At 37.8% G+C, this 17,703-nt stretch overlaps 2 protein-coding genes and 1 long non-coding RNA gene across 10 annotated transcripts in view; 1 reads left to right on the top strand and 2 right to left on the bottom strand.

Annotated features, from left to right (window-relative positions):
- The first annotated feature begins 843 nt into the window (after positions 1 to 843).
- LOC128029950 (ankyrin repeat domain-containing protein 33B-like) lies at positions 844 to 13,086 on the top strand. Of its 3 annotated transcripts, none has more exons than XM_052617429.1 (5): positions 844 to 2,097; positions 2,649 to 3,215; positions 7,107 to 7,236; positions 11,480 to 11,620; positions 11,755 to 13,086. In XM_052617429.1, the coding sequence occupies exons 2-5, from the start codon at positions 2,769 to 2,771 to the stop codon at positions 12,570 to 12,572; spliced, it is 1,536 nt and encodes a 511-aa protein (XP_052473389.1). In that variant the 5' UTR covers positions 844 to 2,097; positions 2,649 to 2,768; the 3' UTR covers positions 12,573 to 13,086. The 3 variants fall into 3 exon arrangements, with proteins under 3 accessions (XP_052473389.1, XP_052473388.1, XP_052473387.1); XM_052617428.1 differs by lacking the exon at positions 844 to 2,097 and adding an exon at positions 2,133 to 2,533; XM_052617427.1 differs by lacking the exon at positions 844 to 2,097 and having other exon boundaries at positions 2,133 to 3,215.
- LOC128029984 (uncharacterized) lies at positions 8,363 to 9,969 on the bottom strand. Its single transcript, XR_008187766.1, has 3 exons — positions 9,919 to 9,969; positions 9,730 to 9,794; positions 8,363 to 9,020 (listed from the first exon to the last, which is right to left on the bottom strand). It is a non-coding gene; the product is annotated as an uncharacterized LOC128029984 (long non-coding RNA).
- Positions 13,087 to 14,580: 1,494 nt separating the features above from the next.
- The window catches only part of LOC128029868 (catenin delta-2-like), a 54,787-nt gene continuing 51,664 nt past the window's right edge, over positions 14,581 to 17,703 (bottom strand). For all 6 annotated transcript variants that reach the window (XM_052617424.1, XM_052617422.1, XM_052617421.1 and 3 more), the window contains one exon: positions 14,581 to 16,955. In XM_052617424.1, the coding sequence (XP_052473384.1) occupies positions 16,710 to 16,955 (246 nt within the window). In that variant the 3' untranslated portion in view covers positions 14,581 to 16,709. The remainder of the gene's footprint in view (positions 16,956 to 17,703) is intronic.

Here is a 17,703-nt window from a genome sequence, read left to right on the forward strand (position 1 = left end):
TGTTTCGCATATATATATATATATATATAAAACTAATGAGAGGCTTTGTCACTGCAGAGTGTGATTTCAGTCTGACTTCTCCTAAACGTGCCGAGACAGTTCCATACACTGTTCAGCACTGAACTAGCAAGTATTTCCAGCTGCAGTGTTGAACCAATTCCCCACTGAGAGTCTCTGCATTATCCTGTCTGCTTGTGCATTAGACCAGCCTTTTGGGGGGACTTGAATGAATTAGTGTCATTGTAAACCTGCAATTTTCGAGAAATCACAGGTTTGGAATGACCAGTTTGTTTTGTGGTTGCTGAAAGGTTCATTTGGTCAACCTCCTGTTGCAGGGTTTCAGTCACCTTAGTCACAGTCACAAGCATTGAGTGACCATCTTCAGCTTTAATGTTTATTGTGTGTTAGTCACATAATCTCTCACAGTGTACAGTTATGTAACAGATGTATCATGTCTGAGCTACACAATGACCTGCCTTTAGAATGCCACAATATTAAGTTGTATAGGTCTTATGAATAAGAGTTGTTACTGTTAACTATATCAAGTAAAATGATTTTCATTAATTAAAATAAAATTAAAAAATTTGATGAAGAACTTATGATAATTAGAAATGATGCCTTGGCAACTAGCTTCAATTAAATATTTAAGTACTAAAATTACTAAGACTAAAACAAACAAATATAAATAATCGAAATTTAACAAATGAATAAAAATGACAAAAGAATAAAAATTACTTAAGCATTCTAAAATTAAAATAAAAACTTTCAAAATATTAATAAATACTATTATCATATATAAATAATACTAAAATAACCGGAATTAATGTTTTATGTTCATATTTTTATTTGAAATGTAAATTATTTCCGTGTTTCTCAATGGTTTAACTCATATTCTCTAGAAAATGTGAGATCTTTTGTGAAGACATTAAAGTGGCCATGGGCAAGTTAAGCCAGTGGATCATTTTTCTTGGATAATTTACCAAAACCAGCCTGTAGGGTGTGCTGTTTCTGAGGGACAGAACATAATTTTACACATCATCTCAAAGTCATATAATCTATGGATTCTAGTTCAGTTTTAGGCTGATGATTTTTTGAGCAATGTTGCTTGGGCACTTTCATATTGACAATGATCATAAATGGACAGTATGCATGTACACCACATCTAGCACACACACATACACTGCACGCATAATTAACATGGTCTGTTAGCCGGCACTGACATCATGTATACACGGACCTGTATAATGCCTGTGATTGTTCAAATGTATTGTGTATTATGCGTTTTAAGAGATGTGAGGTACGATGTGTATTTTCTTCATTCATTTTCATTATAAAAAAACCCCACAATATAAAAAAGTCTTTATTTAAGATTAAGTCACACAATATAATTAATATAACTTACCTCATTGTAATATAACAGTGGCCAAACCTGAATTGTTTTAAACCTAACTATTTAAACATGGTGGACACCGTCTGATTGGGAAAAACCATGTTGGGTATGACGTCACTTCGGGGGCGTTTCAATGGACCTGTAAAACAAGGGTTATATTTGTTCATTCATACGTTGTATTTCTATATTGTAATTTTTGGAGTTTGTATTTTGAATAGATGCTGTTTTAAATGCCTAATAGGACCAAAAGTGCATGTGTAAGGAAGTAAACTTCCTGGGGTGTGGCCTATACTATAAAATGGCTGCCAGTGTTGTACATGTGGCTGATCACTTGCTGTGGATTAGGGTCGGGTTGTTTGGTGTTAAGGGAACAAGCAATAGAAGCTTGTGTTAAAGTACCTTTTGTTGTTGTGTCTATGATCCAACAAAGAGACTTGTACATATTTTCTTTCTTTCTTTATTTTTGTTTAGTTGCCCTGTGTATCATCAGGCTTAGTGTGGCCAATAACACTGAAAGTGACATTATGTGTAGGTATGTTTGCTGTTGTTTTTTAAGAATGCAAATGAGAGAACAGCTTATCCACAGCAGCAAGTTATTTCTGCTGCATCCAATTAACCTTCCACTAATCCAGTGGCTCGTGGAGCCAGCAGTAGATCACGGTCAAATACAGGCTATCAAAGTGTGGAAAGTCACTGTAGATGTGCATGTGAGTATCAAAGTCGGCTAAAAATAGAACAATACGAGTAATAATGGTGCACAACAGTACAACTTGAATACAAAAGTCATCAGTGGATAAACAAGCATCAGCTGTGTTGAGCACTGTTATGCTGATCCTTGGAAGTAAATTTGTGTTCCATGAATTGGGAAATATACTACATTTATTCTTCGGACAGTGAGATTACTGTTCAGCACATGTTACTCTGAAAGGGGAGGGAAGAATAGACAGGGAGAGAAAGAGAGAGAGAGAGAGACTAAGGGGATTAGGAGGCTTCTCTCAAAACAGTGGCCATGCCAGTCACAGCATTTTCATCCTCACTTTGAACTATTGGTGAATTCTCCAACAAGAGAACGATTGGATCACAGAGCAAGTCAAGTGAAGAAAAAATGGGATAGTTAAGGTTAAAAAACAAAACAAGGTTCGGGTATGTATGTGATAATCAGAAACTAAGGCTTGACTTGACTAAAACCAGTTCTTGAAGAGCAGAGGATATGATATGGAAAATATGTATCTAAAAGATTTTTGATTTCTGGTTTCAGTGGCTTTCTTCTCTTCATTCCATCAAGAACTGGTGTTTAGGATTACCGGTTATTATGTGACAATCTCATTCTTGATCCGACGTGGTTTTTGGTTTTGTGTTCCACCTGTTGGATAGTTAAATGGTGCTAATGACTGAGAATGGTACTGCAGGAGGTGTACTTCTGGTCAAAGATCATCAACACCACACCGGCCAAAACCGAGCGAGAGGCTGGAACAATGAAGAGTCCTCAATACAAAGCTCCTCTTTTATGGTACCAACAGAGGACTGTTATTATGCAGATGATGAAGACCACCATCGTTATGATGATGATGATGACGATGACATCTACCAAGAATTCGAGGAGTTGGATTTCTCAGAACTACCAGATACCAAGAGCATTGTGTCAGACGATTCCTTCTACCCACCTGATGATTCGCTCAACTTTGAAAAATGTCAGAATCCTGAGAGCCCCGAGCCAATCAGCTTCTTCAAAGCATGCTGCACTAACAACGCCATCATTGTCAAAATCATGATAAGACAAGGTGTGACGGAGGAGGAAGTACGAGAGGTGGACAGAAATAACAGAGTAAGTTTTGCTACAGTTGTGAAATGTGTATTTTCAGTGCCACCGAACTGAAATGTAAAAATGACTGTTTTCAAACAGGTTTCCCAAACCCTGCCATTAGACAGACAAATACAGAGTTCCGCCCCCAAACACACGCCATTGGTCGAATCAGTGCTGTTTAGATGCTCAATGTAAGAATTCAAACTCTACAGCTACAAATTGTTTACTTAAAGTTCTCTGCATATTAGGCTGAGATATACAAAATAACATTTAAGCTTTAAATATTGTATTGATCTTTAATTATTTGCAAGAGTACAGAAGACAGGATCAAAACAAGTTTTCTCCGAATTTTAAAGCTCTCATTCGGTTCAAAGACGGCTCTGAATATATTTAAGTGGTCTTAAAAGGAAAAATAAATAAATATGTTGGTCTTTGGTGTACTATCACAGGTGGTTGAAATATTATCAGTCATAAGAATTCAACTGCACGAATGTACTCATGCTGGAAGATCTATCATTACGATTGCTTTGATTTTTCTGAATATTGGAACAACAAACATTTATTTCCAGAATCCATTCAATCAAACCTTATGTTTAAAGAGTACCATTCTTGATTGGCAAAAGGCCTTTCACTCCGCTTAGCTCTGAGAAGCTTACAATTATGATAATGTGGGTGATAACAGTGTCATGTTTATGCAAGGCTATTATCATATCAAAGAGTCTTTAAGCATGCATGATCCACACAGGGCTCCTCAGGGAATGAGCTCATGCACTGGCTGTCTCCATCCTCCATAAATACCGACATTGAGCTGAAGTGAGGCTGAGATGCTGAGACACTTTCATGCGTACATAAATATGATACTGAAAGCACAGTCACGGTTAATGTTATTAACTAAAACCAAAACTATTAAAATTGTTTTTGTTCATTGAAATAAAGTTAAAATTTGATTAGATAATCACTTGTTGGGGTTTGGAAATGAATGAAATAAGTAAAATTAATACAATTTAAACTAAAATCAATATAAGCTAATTAGAATAAAAAAAGCACAAAACTAAAGTGAAAAAGAAAACTTGAAACCATAAAAATAAAAGCTAATTGAAAGTATTAATAAATGCTATAAAATATACAGCTAAAATAACACTGACCTACTCTGGCTGAATTATAAATATACACACACACAATAGAGTCAAGACATTTCTAAGTCAAATATTTGTCTTGACTTGACGTCCAGTTGTGTTGTGACACTGTGATCTCCAGCTGACATCTTATGGGTCAGCCAGCTAAGCCCTGTAACAGATTGCAGTCTGAGATGCAGCCCAATCAGATCGTAATCATGCCTAAGCTTTTAAAAGGCTCTCGAAGATGTCAAAATGCTGCAGGGCTCTGCCTAGACAGGGATATTTTTTTCTGCATGTCATATGAGGGGAGAAACCCTAATTTGTCCATGAAGCGCAGAACTTATAATGTAAGCATAATTCCACTCAAAGGAGTCTGGCTGCAGGCCATAAAAAGCTAAATTTGAATCCGCCACCCATTGTCATGCTAAATTATATGTGAGAATTGAGATGACTTCCTTCCCCAATGAATCATTTGAACTCAAATTGCATTGACTTCTGCTAAACGTGTCCGTCTTGCTGAAAATAGAGCTATAATAAATGAAGCATCACGTATTGCCCCAGTCCTTTGTGCCTCTGCATTTACTGAGACCATGTTGGTATCGAGAAAGCTTTGGTGCATGGTACAAGCATTGAATTTGTTAATAGACATATTATTTAACTATTCATCAATGTTAAATAACACTCTATCTAAGACTGTACAGTCGGTCTATGACTCACACTTAACTCAGATGGTGCAGTTTAAAAACTGTTCTGAATGCAAACAGAAACAACACACGCACACACCAACAAATGGTTACTCACACCAAGACAGAAAATGCTCTGTGGCAGTTAAAGCCATGTAGTCTTTCTTTATGACTCTACGACCCATTTGCATGTAAATGTCTCCTAACTAACACAAGCCCTCATCATTTGTTTAATACAAATCTTATTCTTCTGCCATTTAGCATGAGTGAAATTATATGTGCATCACAGTTAAACAGCACCATTAAGAACTAATATTTAACGATCCTTTCTGAGGAACGATCAAACTGTTGCGCAGCACTGATAATTAAAAAACGTTTCTGGTTCAGGAATCCCGCTGTCTGTGGGGATGCACATCCGATAGCTTAAAGTTTTAGATTTCACCTTGAAGTTTGTATTCATCTTCACTGCTGAACTCCTGTTGATCCCCGGAGGGGGGAGCTTTAGATGGTTAGAGAGGCTTTCCTTTACAATCATCTTACGACAGCATGACATTTCGCTTCCCTGTGAGACTGTGTTGTGTAACCTGATACAATCCCTATGAAGTGTCATTAGGATCTACTACTAAGTAGAAATTGCTACATCTCATATTGCACTGGCTATTGGCCTGTAATAACCTTTATATATTTAAAATATATAATAAATAAAATAAAAAAACATTAATATTCGCAAGGGAGCCTATGTGACTAAGAGAAGACAGACAACGCGTCCTAAATTGTCTGCACTGTGATTGCATTATAGCAATAATCATATTCAGTTTCTTGATATTCTGGAGTTAAGAACCATAAAGGCAGCAGACAGGCGCTCTGAGCTCAGAGGGAACTCCATACTAAATCTTAGCTAATAGTCTTTATGGGGCTTACCATCTGCCTGTAGTGCTCACAATCTGGAGACGCAAAAGAAAACGGAACTGCTCTGTACTATTCAAGTAACGCCTTTGACCTCTTACATTTGTTTTAATTCCCTCATAACCTTCACTCATCTGTGCCTTTTACAGTACACTCGAAGAGCGGGCCTCTCTGTGTTTACACTGCATTTGTCTATGACTGTACAGATGTATAGTTTGTTATACTTGATTGTTAGATGGTTCAAATAATATTTTATCTTTCATTTTACTGTATTTAGATACAGTAACTTATTAAGAGTTAATGTTGAAATACTTTCTTAATACTTATTATGCAAAAAAATAAAAATAAATTAATAAAACTATAAGTCATTAACTGCATTTCGCTCAAACATGTAAACACTGTGGCCATTTCAAATCATTGTTGGTTTGAGTGACACACAAATGTACACTGGTTTAACCAATGGCATGAGTTTAAAGGTGGGGTTTTCATCACATGTCCAACCAATGGAAAATGAGAGGAGTTCATACTCCATTATTTCGCCCAGAAACCTCGACCAGTAAGAGAAATTAAAGAGCAAATGAGCTCTGTAGTGCCTGCCCACTCCAATAAAGCACTGCCAATGGTGAAACTGACTCAGTCACCAACCAATATGCTAGTAATAGGCATGCTAATAAGCAACTAGTTAATAGTGAGAATCTGTCCCTAAACTAAAGTGTTACCAAAGATATTTCCACAAGCAAGCTCCCTGAAAACATGGGGAGGCACTGTTGCATACACTATGCTTTTTGCACACTAGCCTATAAAATACGGAAGTATGCATAGGGTAACCCTTAGCATATTTGCAAAGTGTTATTTGCACTTAGTATAAATGGACAATTTGTTCATTTTTATTTTATTTGGATTTTAGATGTATTTAGATGTATTTTAGAATGTCTCACTTCACCTGTAAAACCCATAGAAACATCGTGACAGTCATAAATAAGGCCACTCAGCCCAGGTCTCTCCTACCCTCAGAGTCCCTCCAGAGATGGATGTGGAAACTCACCCTCCAACAATCCCTACCCTTAAATGAATGGTTACATAGTAGGGTTCAACCACTTTAATGCCTCTGCAGTTTGCACGTTAAACACTTTCTTCAGCAGTAATGATGGACATCCAGGAAAATGACTTTCGATGACTCATTTTTCCTCTCCACTGCTCAACAGACGGGTCTGATAGTGGCGTGTTACCAGGGCTACGTGGATGTGGTCATTGCACTTTCTCAGTGTCCATATGTGGATGTGAACTGGCAAGATAAAGAAGGGAATACGGCTCTCATGACTGCTGCACAAGCAGGTAAGGGAAGTGGTGCAATTCAGCTATCCAAGGCAATAAAATTACAATCAGCAACTCCCGGTAGATCCCCCTGGGACATCATTTGGCTGTTCTACGAAACAAGAGCCAATATATGTATCATACTTAGGCTTAGTCATGATGAAACAGAAGTACCAACAAATATTTTCTTCACTATTGGGGCATATATCCCTAAGGAAAATAAATTAGGACGACGTCTTGGTTCAGGCAGGAGGCAGATCTGAATGTAAGTTTACAGTAAATTGTAAGAAAGTGACTTAATGATTGGATGATCATTCTGATTAAAAATGACGAGGTATAAAAAGAAAAGAAAAACAAATTTCATTTCATGCCAGTTTGAAAGATTTGAACATACCCCGAAACTTAAGTATTAAACTTCAGCAGTGTTTGTTACAGAATCACACATCAAATCATGACTGTTCAGGAGAGATGTGCGATTACTTTTCAAAGGACCAGATGTGTGTTTTTCCTCCTCATGGAACACTTAAAAGAGAACAAAAAATCCTCTGTACACCAAATGAATGAAGGACCATATATAGGGACTAGATCATCATAAACAACCACCTAAAACAACCTACACTCTAAAACTGCTGGGTTGAAAACAACCCAATTTGGGTTATTTTGACAACCCAGCGCTGGGTCAAAAAGGGACGAACCCAGCGCTGGGTTGTTTTAACCCAACCAGTTGGGTTATCATATTTAACCCAGCCTGCTGGGTTGCCTTTTTTATGGTTTAAAATGACTATATTGCAGGGTTTAAAAAAACAGAGCGGGTGTTTTTTTATCACTGTATTTCAGAAGGAAAACTACTGTATTAAGAAAATGTTCGATATCATTTCGCATGTGCTTGATAAGGCAGCGTTTGTGAGCTCAGCACCGCTCTGCAGCCGTTACCGGAGAAACCTACCTCTCCCGCTCTTAGCGTCTCCTGCTGGCAGAAAATAAACTCGCAGAGTGCAGCCATGTGGGGAAACAATGCATTTCTACGTTAAAATTAACCCAAATTGAGTTAGGCATTAAACCTACAAATGTTGTTCATTTTAAATATCACTTTTACACACAAATAATAATTACCAAAAGGAAAATATTTATTAAAAACAAGAGAAAAGTCAAAAAGTAACATGTTAGAAGAAATGCAGAAAAAGATGGCATTAACAGCTACAGAGTTCATAAACAAAGCATTGAACATTTGATGAATATAACTTAAGATCAAATTGGACTTTGTTCAATTGTATATATTGTATAAAAATATACGAAAACACATACAATAAATTTACAATTAGTTAGGTTTTTTTCCAACTATTCTGGCATGACAGTACACAAATAAATCATAACATTAACTTTGATATTATAACATTTAACAGACGTGTGTGTGTGTGTGTGTGTGTGTGTGTGTGTGTGTGTGTGTGTGTGTGTGTGTGTGTGTGTGAAAGAATGTGAGCAGGTGTATGAATGACAGAGTGTAAACTCTTCTACTAAACAACACAGAAAAAGCACTTAACTTTTTTTTTTTTTAACAAATTATACACTTACAGTTTGTTTCATAGTCCATGAATACAGATCATGCATCACAGTCAATTTTCATGATCTCTTTAGCATAACTGATGTAGTCATGAAGAAGCCCCATCAGCACAGCATGTGACATCTTCTACATCATCCAGGGCAGCGTCCTCCTTTAAAACCACCGCTGCATCAGTTTAGGGGAAAGAAGATTCTCCTCTCTGACCAGCATTCATCCCAGTCACCGCCTGCTCTTCATCAGTGGCCTAAGAGAAACACATTTGAAAAAATTAAACATTTAATTAAACTATCCATTTTCAGGTAGAGGTGTATTCACATCCGTAAGGATAGGTAAATAATCGGTTTTAAAGTTTCAACACTTTGTGCGGTTGTTTAATGTCTCAGTCCACCACAGCGCTCCAGGAGGTTATAATGGCAGCACTAGTGTGAGGACATGCGATATTGTTTGAATAAATATTGCTTTCAGAAAGCTTCTTTACTGAAACATTAAAACAGACATGACATTCACATACCTCACAAAATTCACGTACATGGAGGGCTGCTCTTCAAACCGTTAGTTCACCAAATAATTAAAATGTTTATAATTTACTCTCCCCATGTTTTTCCAGACTCATACAAAATCTGCTAATTTTTTTGGAAAACGTATGAATATATTTAATATTCTCTTTTTGTGTCCTCCATTGCTGGTCTGGGAGACCAGTATTTTATTTTGAATATACATGTTTGCTATCATATAATTTAAGATTTATTCATATATAAATATCGGAATTTACTTCTACAATAACTCTATATTTATGAAGCTTGAAAATACTGATTATATAAACTACAAATGGATTAACAAATATTATGAGAAAACTAAAAATATATTAATTTATGTTGTAAAGACAGACAAAAAGTCTTATAGGTTTGGAATGACTTGAGGGCAAGTAAATGATTTTTTTGTGTGAACTTTACCTCTAAGAGCGAAGACCAAGAATAATGACTCTCCAAATCAGACAACTCCAAAGTTGGTTTGATTTCTGCAATGAAAACCACATCAATGGTGTTAATTAAATGAGCACGTAATCACACTGTTGTTGCATCAAAATGTGAAGTAAACTGGCAGGAGACAACAGAAAAATTTATTTTCTAAAAATAACTTACATAAAATCTCAAATGAATGATGCTCTCCCATGTCTCTTGCTTTTAACATCTACAAAAACAAAAAACATTATTTTACTCTTAGTAAAAAAACAGCAACTGATAACATGAAATTATGAAATTTACTTGCCTTAAACGATCTTTCCCTCTCTTCAGAAGAAGCTGAGAAAACCTCCTCCTCACACAAGCAGACTTGTGTGTCCTTAACTCCAGTTAGTTTGAGTTCTGCAAAGAGGGGCATCAATGGTTTCAATAAAATATTAACATATACATACATACATATATAAAATCACACTGTTTTGCATCAAAATGTGAAGTTAACAGGCAGGACACAACAGAAACATTAATTTTCTAAAAAAAAAGTAATAATAATTTAACTTACATCAGTCTCAAAAGAATGAAGTTATCTTGTCTCTGGATTGCAACATCTAAAAAAACAACAACATTATTTTAGTCTTAGTAAAAATAAAGATAACTTGATGTTATTCTGAAGTTTACTCTCCTTAAACCGTCCGTCCCTCTCTTCAGAAGAACACCTCCTCCTCATCCTCACACAGGTCTGTGACTCCTCACACAAACAGCTTCTGTGTCTTTAACTCTCAGCGCGAGGACAATGAAGACAGGAGCTGGACAAGTCTGAAATATTACATGTAAAACATACTTTTAACAGTTACCACTTCAACAGCCTCAAAATAGTTATGCTAGTCTTTACTACACAATGCCGTTTCCTTTAGGAGACAAACATACATTCAGTTTAACCGCGAAAAAAAAAGACAAATTCACATGACCATAACCGTGACCATAACCGTCTGTTAACGCCTCAAAAAGTACAGATAATGTAAAATCTTATGTAAATATGATAAAATACATTCACAGACGTTATATTAAAAGTACATCCTCCGTTCAGTAACGTTACATGAGGCAGTTAAGACCTCCGTGTCCGAGGCGAAAACCGCGTCCGTTTTTTTTATATACATATAAGTTAACGTTACGCTCCTTTGTTTCCGCCTTTCATACAACCGGGTAAACAATAAAAGATAACTTTACATTTTGAATATTTAACGTTACTTAACATAGTCTTTCACTCGCTTCTCGCTTCTATCACGCTGAGAAAATGGCGGCTGCTCGCACTGGAGACGTACGATTTTGACGTGACGTGCGTGCTCTCCTTCACGTCCGCGTCCTCAACCCACCCCGCTGGGTTAAAAAAGACAGTTATTTTCAACCCAAACTTGGGTTAAAACATCCCAAAGTCCTATCCAATGGCCTCAACCCAGCAGTTGGGTTGAAAAAACAACCCAGCGTTTTTTAGAGTGTAGCATGCCCATACAAAGTCACTACAAAAGCTTCATAGAAACACCCTCACGACCCATCGTGGCAGTACCTTTTGCATGAGCTTGGCAGATTAAATGCTTATAACTGGTGTTTATATTGCACCTGTATTTCTGAAGCTCAAACAGTGGAGCACAGAGATCATAGGTTTGATTCTCAAGGAATACTTGAACTCATAATATTGCTTTGAATAAGTGTCTGCCAAATGCACAAATGTCCTTCTGAATTATAGGCCACAGTATGATTACCAACTACCTGCTGAACTATTTTCCCGGGCTTGACACTGACTGCAGGAACTGCCATGGCTTCACAGCGATGATGAAAGCAGCTATGCAGGGTCGAGCTGAATGCGTACGGTCTCTCATGATGACAGGTACAGTAAGCTGAAAAATGTATACAGGTACCTACTTTATTTCAAGCATACGTAATAATCACCCATTTTGTTCCTCAATGTGGGCAATAATTTACCATCACAAGACCTATTTTCTGATATGTTTCCTTATGCAGGAGCAGACATTGAAGCAAGAGACTTAGGCCGTAAGCTGACTCCACTTGAATGGGCCTTGTTCACGGGCCGCTACGAGACCGCCGACCTGATGGCCCGACTGATGGAACAGCCATGTGCCGAACAGTTCTGTGACTCTTACCACATGGAGTGGCCTATGCTAAGCAAACTGGTGGCTTGTTCAAAACAGCCCAAGTCCTGCTGGAGAAAGTTCTCAGAGTGCGTCTGTAACTTGTTTACCATCAGCTTGAAGACCAACCCTTTGGATGAAGGCGTCATGGACTACATGGTACGCATGACCACAGCGCTGGCCAGCCCTTTCATAGCCACCGCCTGCCACACCGTGTGCCCGGGCAGCCCTCCGTGTGTAGGAAAACGTCGCCCTGCTGTCCAGGACATCCTCCGTAGACAGCGTCTGGCTGAGCTGAAGAACCTTGGACCCGAGCGCCTCAACAACTACAAGCGCCTATTCCAAAACTCCAGGGTCCTGCTGGTGCCGAAGAAGCAGGAGCGGCGCGCCAGTCTGCAGCCGCAGTTACTGCACAGTGTCGCGATTGCTTCCACGGCTCTGAGGAGAAGCAGCCTGCTGCCGCTTCACATGATGCGCAGGAGCAGCGTCCGTCCTGGGATCGTGGTTCCTAAAGTCCTGCTGTTGAAAGCACCTCCTCCTTCATACATCCCTGAGCGTCCGCCGCGCAGAACTTCAAAAGATTCACCACACATACAAATCCCTAAATGGAAGTACAAAGCTCTAAAGGAGGAGAGGAAGAAAGCTGAACGCTTGGAAAGATTGAGAATGCCTACTGGGAGCAAAAAGTGATGTGGCTTTTGATGCCTTAGTGTTTTTAAGGAAGTTTTCCACTGTGAAGGCTTGTGGTCAGTGTGAGGTTCAATACGTTCAATACTCTTTTAGACTGCTATGGACGGTGGCTATTATTTATTTATTTTAAGTTGTAATGATTATAATTTATATAAATATTATTAATATATTACTCTCAAAGACTGCATTTTTAACAGGGAGTCTTATATTAAAAAACATTAAACATAACAATGAAGGACTTTCTTAAATATGAAATACTACATTTAGCCTTGACATATTCTCTTATCTTATTAATACTAAGGTTGTTGATTCAGTATACCTATTATTGAGTCTGTGTTACAAAATGTTGCTCGTTTTGTTGACATCCTAAGATATTCACACTGATCACAGGATATTTCCTGTAAGTGTGACTTCAGAATTATTACCTGTCACATCATAGGTAACTATGATTTGCGGTAACCTATTTGCGCTTCAAACCAGATATGAATGAAAAGTAAATATATTACAAATATTACCAGTTTGCAGTTTTTACAGCTTAAATAACTGAAATGCACAAGGCCTCGTCAGACACTTTTCTCTCTCTCTCTTTTTTTAATTTTATTATTATTATTTTTTTTAAGAGAGCCGTTTTCTGTGAATGTGCGAGAGATCCGGTTCATAGGTATAAGGTGGATAGGATTTTTACGTGCGGTTGCTTTGTCTGGTCCGAACGCGAGTTTAGTCTGCTCCCCGTTCTCCCAGACTCCCACCCCTACAGGGGTCTACTTCCCCCCTCTCCCACCCATGGGGTCTACTCCCCCCTCTTCCACCCCTACAGGGGTCTACTTCTTTGCTTAGTAACGACGGAGCAGGAAAATGCGGCAAACTGCGTAACATTCCTCTCACAATTTATTTAAACTCGGGTTCGGAGTCGGACCAGGAAATCGAACTAAGTGTAAAAGCACCCGTAACCAAATGTGGCGCGCATGCGCAAAAGACGCTCTGATCAGGCAGTTCGCTCATGTTCAAAGTGGGTGTTGAATTAGGTGTCATAATTAAACGATTCAAATGTAGGCTATTGCTAAACCTAAACTCTTAAAAAAGAAAAGAAAATAGAAATACAGGCTAGAAGTCTGAGATAGGCTAGTCTAAATAGCTTTAGATTTAAAATCTACATTGGATAAATTAGACAATCAATCATAAAGATTGAACGTCAAATGAACGTGTTGAAATAAGGGGTGCATCTGCACCAGCAATGCAGAGTGAAATGGGTAGTCCAGTAGGGGTCAGTATTACACCTAGTCAGTTGCGATAAGGCCTACATTCCCAAAATACACAATCCAGATATCCGCTCTCAAAATGCATTTTGCAATGTCCATATCTTATGCGCCTACTTTAGCAATAAAAACAAAACAAAAACAAAATTCACATCACACCATCACCACATTTCTTTTCATCAAACTGAACATGGATTAATACTCTCTTACAACATTGATGAGATTGAATAGATGAGATGGGACGTGGAGGGCCTGGTGTTTCAGAGCTGCAGGCAAGGGTTGTCGTTTAGCGCCTGCCACACGTATTTATACTGCAGACTGGTTCTCAGGACAAAGTGAGAAACACATAGCCTGTCAATGTCAAAATATCTCTCTGTGGGGAAATGGTAATAAAACAGTCGTGATGAAACCCTAACAGGAGCTCGCAGCTTGCCTGCCTGGCCTCTGATAGCTATCTAGGAATTCCATCAAAAATACAATGAATTGAAAACTCAGGCCAGCACAAACTAACAGAAATCTGTTAGGGCTGATGTCTAGAACACAATAAATGCAGCTGACTCGATCAAAACAAAATACATGGGGAAAAAATCAGCGATGTTAAAGTGTTAATTTTTTTTTTTAATGTGGATGTATAATGTGGATATATATTTGAAACCAAATCTGATGGTAAAATGCATACCAATGTCATCCAAAGGAAACCCCAATAAAGAAAGAAATGACTCGGACACGGAACAAAATAAATCACAGACCAGTGATTCTCCATTAGTTTATATAGCAGTTGCAACCTGGCATTAAAAAGGTTCACAATTCTCTCAAACACTTTGTCTAGCAACAGAAAAAAAAGAGTTGTACTTACATCTTCAATACAATTTGTCTGATATGTCTACATTTTCACAGATATTTTGCTTGTTCTCAGACGTTCACTATCGATGGTGCTGAAGGTACTGTACGTGATTTGGGGATCATCCTGAATCCTTGCATCTGACAATTACCTCTACTGTAAGTGTAAAATTACATGAAGGGAAGACCAGGGCTTGCTTCATACCTTCTGGAAATCTGACAGGCTTGATGTTTAAGATTTGAAAATCACAAAAAAGATAGGATATTGTCATTTTTTTGCTCTCTGTTCAGTCAATAGAGGAATGTTTACCCATCTTCTCCTGTAATAAGATGACCTGAGATAAGATTAAGATAATTAGCAAATACAGAGTAGAAGAAAAAAGAATATCAAGAGGTGGATCTATACGCACAGCTCTCCTTTTAGAGCATTCGTTGTGTAGGAATCAAAGCCATTCTTTTCAGGGGCATCCATTTAACCAAGGTCATGAAACATTCGAAATGCATTAATAAAAGGTAGTAATGCAGGCCAAAAGGTGTTAAAGCATTGTTTTAGCACCTTTTCAAGTCAATATTAGAAGCTTCATTACATCAGCCCTCAATGAACCCTGGTCTCGCCTGTTTTACACAACAACATCATGACAATAGGAGGTCAACATCTGGATTAGAAATTAAGGTGAACATAAAAAAAAACCCTATGCTTTTTTTAACTAGCATTTTTTCCTTTCAATGTTTCTGCGTTGGGTGACATCCACATCTGCACATTAAAAAGTATATATATATTTTGTATTTATATAATATATATCCATCCTCTATCGACAGATCTGTCTACGATGAGCTTAAGAACCACTGATTTTCTGGAAGAAAAAAAGCAGATTTCGCAAATGTCTATTTTACAACACAGCGTCAACTAATTGTACATCTTTGGAGGGGAAGTAGCTGTCAAAGACCGTGTCCCTCCTTTTCTTGTTACAGTGTGAATGCTGTCGAAACACATTGTTTAAAAAAAAAAGCATTTACAAACGGCCGTTGATTGAACCACTGACTTGTCGGTAAACGTATCTTCAAAAGCAGCGCTACAGCACCTCTTGGAACAGGGATTACCACATTTGGCACATAACTAAGCACAGATCACTCGATGGCTTGTGGAATGACCAGTCTTCATGTCAATACAGTTGGGGAAAAAAGAGAAAAAAAAAATCAGACAGATAGGCCTGGAAATGTTCTTGTTATTGGTGGTAAACTCTGTCCAGGCAGTGATGCTCTGTTCACAGTTAATAGTAGTTTTCTCACATAGAAAATGGTAGTGGTGGGGGGGTGCACATAAGAGCAAAAGACACTTCTGAATTACATGCTTTCTGCTGCAATTCCTACCCATCAGACAGGATGCTGGAGTTCAATGAGTGTATGTTCCTCTCTCGTTTAAAATACAGGAAAATAAAACGATATATTGAGCCACATGGGAGGACACGGTAGTCTTTGCGTAATATACACAATGCATCTTGTATCTACATCTGTTATATACAACAAGTACTTTACACCAGACTTAAGAAGTTAAAAAGGAGGTACAAAAACAAGCAAATAATAAAAAGAAACCAAAAAAAAAAAAAAAAGATATAAAGGCTAAGAGTGTAACGAAGCACTCCATAAAAAGCATGGTTTAACATAAAGAAATGTAAAAAAAACGTGTGAAAACTATTTCCTTGTATCTAGCTTGTGTCGAATGCCGTTTTCTTGTGCTTCACGTAACTGTACCATCTCTGCGCCACATATCTTCTGCTTTCCCGTTTACGCGTCAATTCCCCCTCCACTGCTTCGAAAAATGCCAAAGTTCAAGTGGTCCTTTCTGTAAAACGTCTTTCCTAAATCCTCTCTCTTCAAGCACTTTCCTATCCTGGCTCACTGGCTGGCAGCCCACTGTGGTGCGAGCAGTGAACCGAACTGAAGGTTAACGTGTGTGAGATGTCTACTAGTGTTCATGCACATGCTGGGCTGGTCTCTGTGTATGGTGTCCGTAGGCCAGCCTTCAGCTGCCTCTGTGCCTCTACACCCAAGAGTCCGGCGAGGCTGGGTAGTGGCTCGTCTCGTAGTTGAGTTCACTGTACGGGCGGGATGCTGAATAAAAGTCCACGTAGTTCCCCGTGGACTTCAGTCCCAGGTGCATGGTGCCGTCAGTGGCGGGTGGGGGGCGTTTAAGCGTTTGGTCCTCGTAGTACGGATCCTCGAAGTTGGCTCCTGGGGGAGTCTGGAAGGGAGGATAGGCCTCTGGAGGGTTGCCTTGAGCAGAGACCTGGCGAAAACAACGAGAGTGTAAGGGCTGCTTTGGGAAGTGAAAAATGTGTAATGCGATAATTCAGCAACTAAGAATCTAATTTAAAATTCAAATCAAACACTTTCCGTTTAATAAGGTTAAAAGGCAATGAATATATATTATATAAAAAGTACTTCATCTAAACCAGTGTTTTTCGTCTTAGGTACCCCACAGCGCCATCAAAAAGACTTAAGCACTTCATCCACACCAAAACAGAAACGTGTTCATTTTAACTGGTAATACACTTGATCGTTTCACATTATGATTAATATAATTAACTAATTTAATATAAAGTCTAGTTGGTGTGGAAAAACAGAGAATGAATAAATGGCAAATATATTATTCTCTTCTTCTAAGTTTCATCCAGACAATTTTAGTTTCTTTCATAGGACATAACTGAATAAAAAAAAGAGTTTAATTGGCTTAACTGTCATTTTAAAAAATTGTTTTAATCATTGACAGCCTAAATACCTTTCTAAATACGCCAGTAACCTACTTTAAGGTCATTAAATCCTTTATGTATAACAACTGACAAAATACAATAATTAAAAATAATTATAATTAATATTAAGAAATAAAAGATAATAATAATAATAATGTAATAATTAGAGGCAGATATATTTTATTTTAACATTAATTTATTCATAATATAATAACAAAAACAACAAAAATAATAATAATAATAATAATAAATAGACTAAAACATTTCCCCCTTTTTCGAAACATG

Source organism: Carassius gibelio, chromosome A2 (assembly GCF_023724105.1).
Source record: "Carassius gibelio isolate Cgi1373 ecotype wild population from Czech Republic chromosome A2, carGib1.2-hapl.c, whole genome shotgun sequence".
Taxonomy (NCBI): domain Eukaryota; kingdom Metazoa; phylum Chordata; class Actinopteri; order Cypriniformes; family Cyprinidae; genus Carassius; species Carassius gibelio.

Excerpts from the sequence above, each read along its gene's own strand:
- LOC128029950 (XM_052617429.1), top strand. The coding sequence starts at position 2,769 with ATGGTGCTAATGACTGAGAATGGTACTGCAGGAGGTGTACTTCTGGTC. Across the intron at positions 3,216-7,106 it reads AGGTGGACAGAAATAACAGA|ACGGGTCTGATAGTGGCGTG; the intron begins GTAAGTTTTGCT and ends ACTGCTCAACAG. Across the intron at positions 11,621-11,754 it reads ACGGTCTCTCATGATGACAG|GAGCAGACATTGAAGCAAGA; the intron begins GTACAGTAAGCT and ends TTCCTTATGCAG.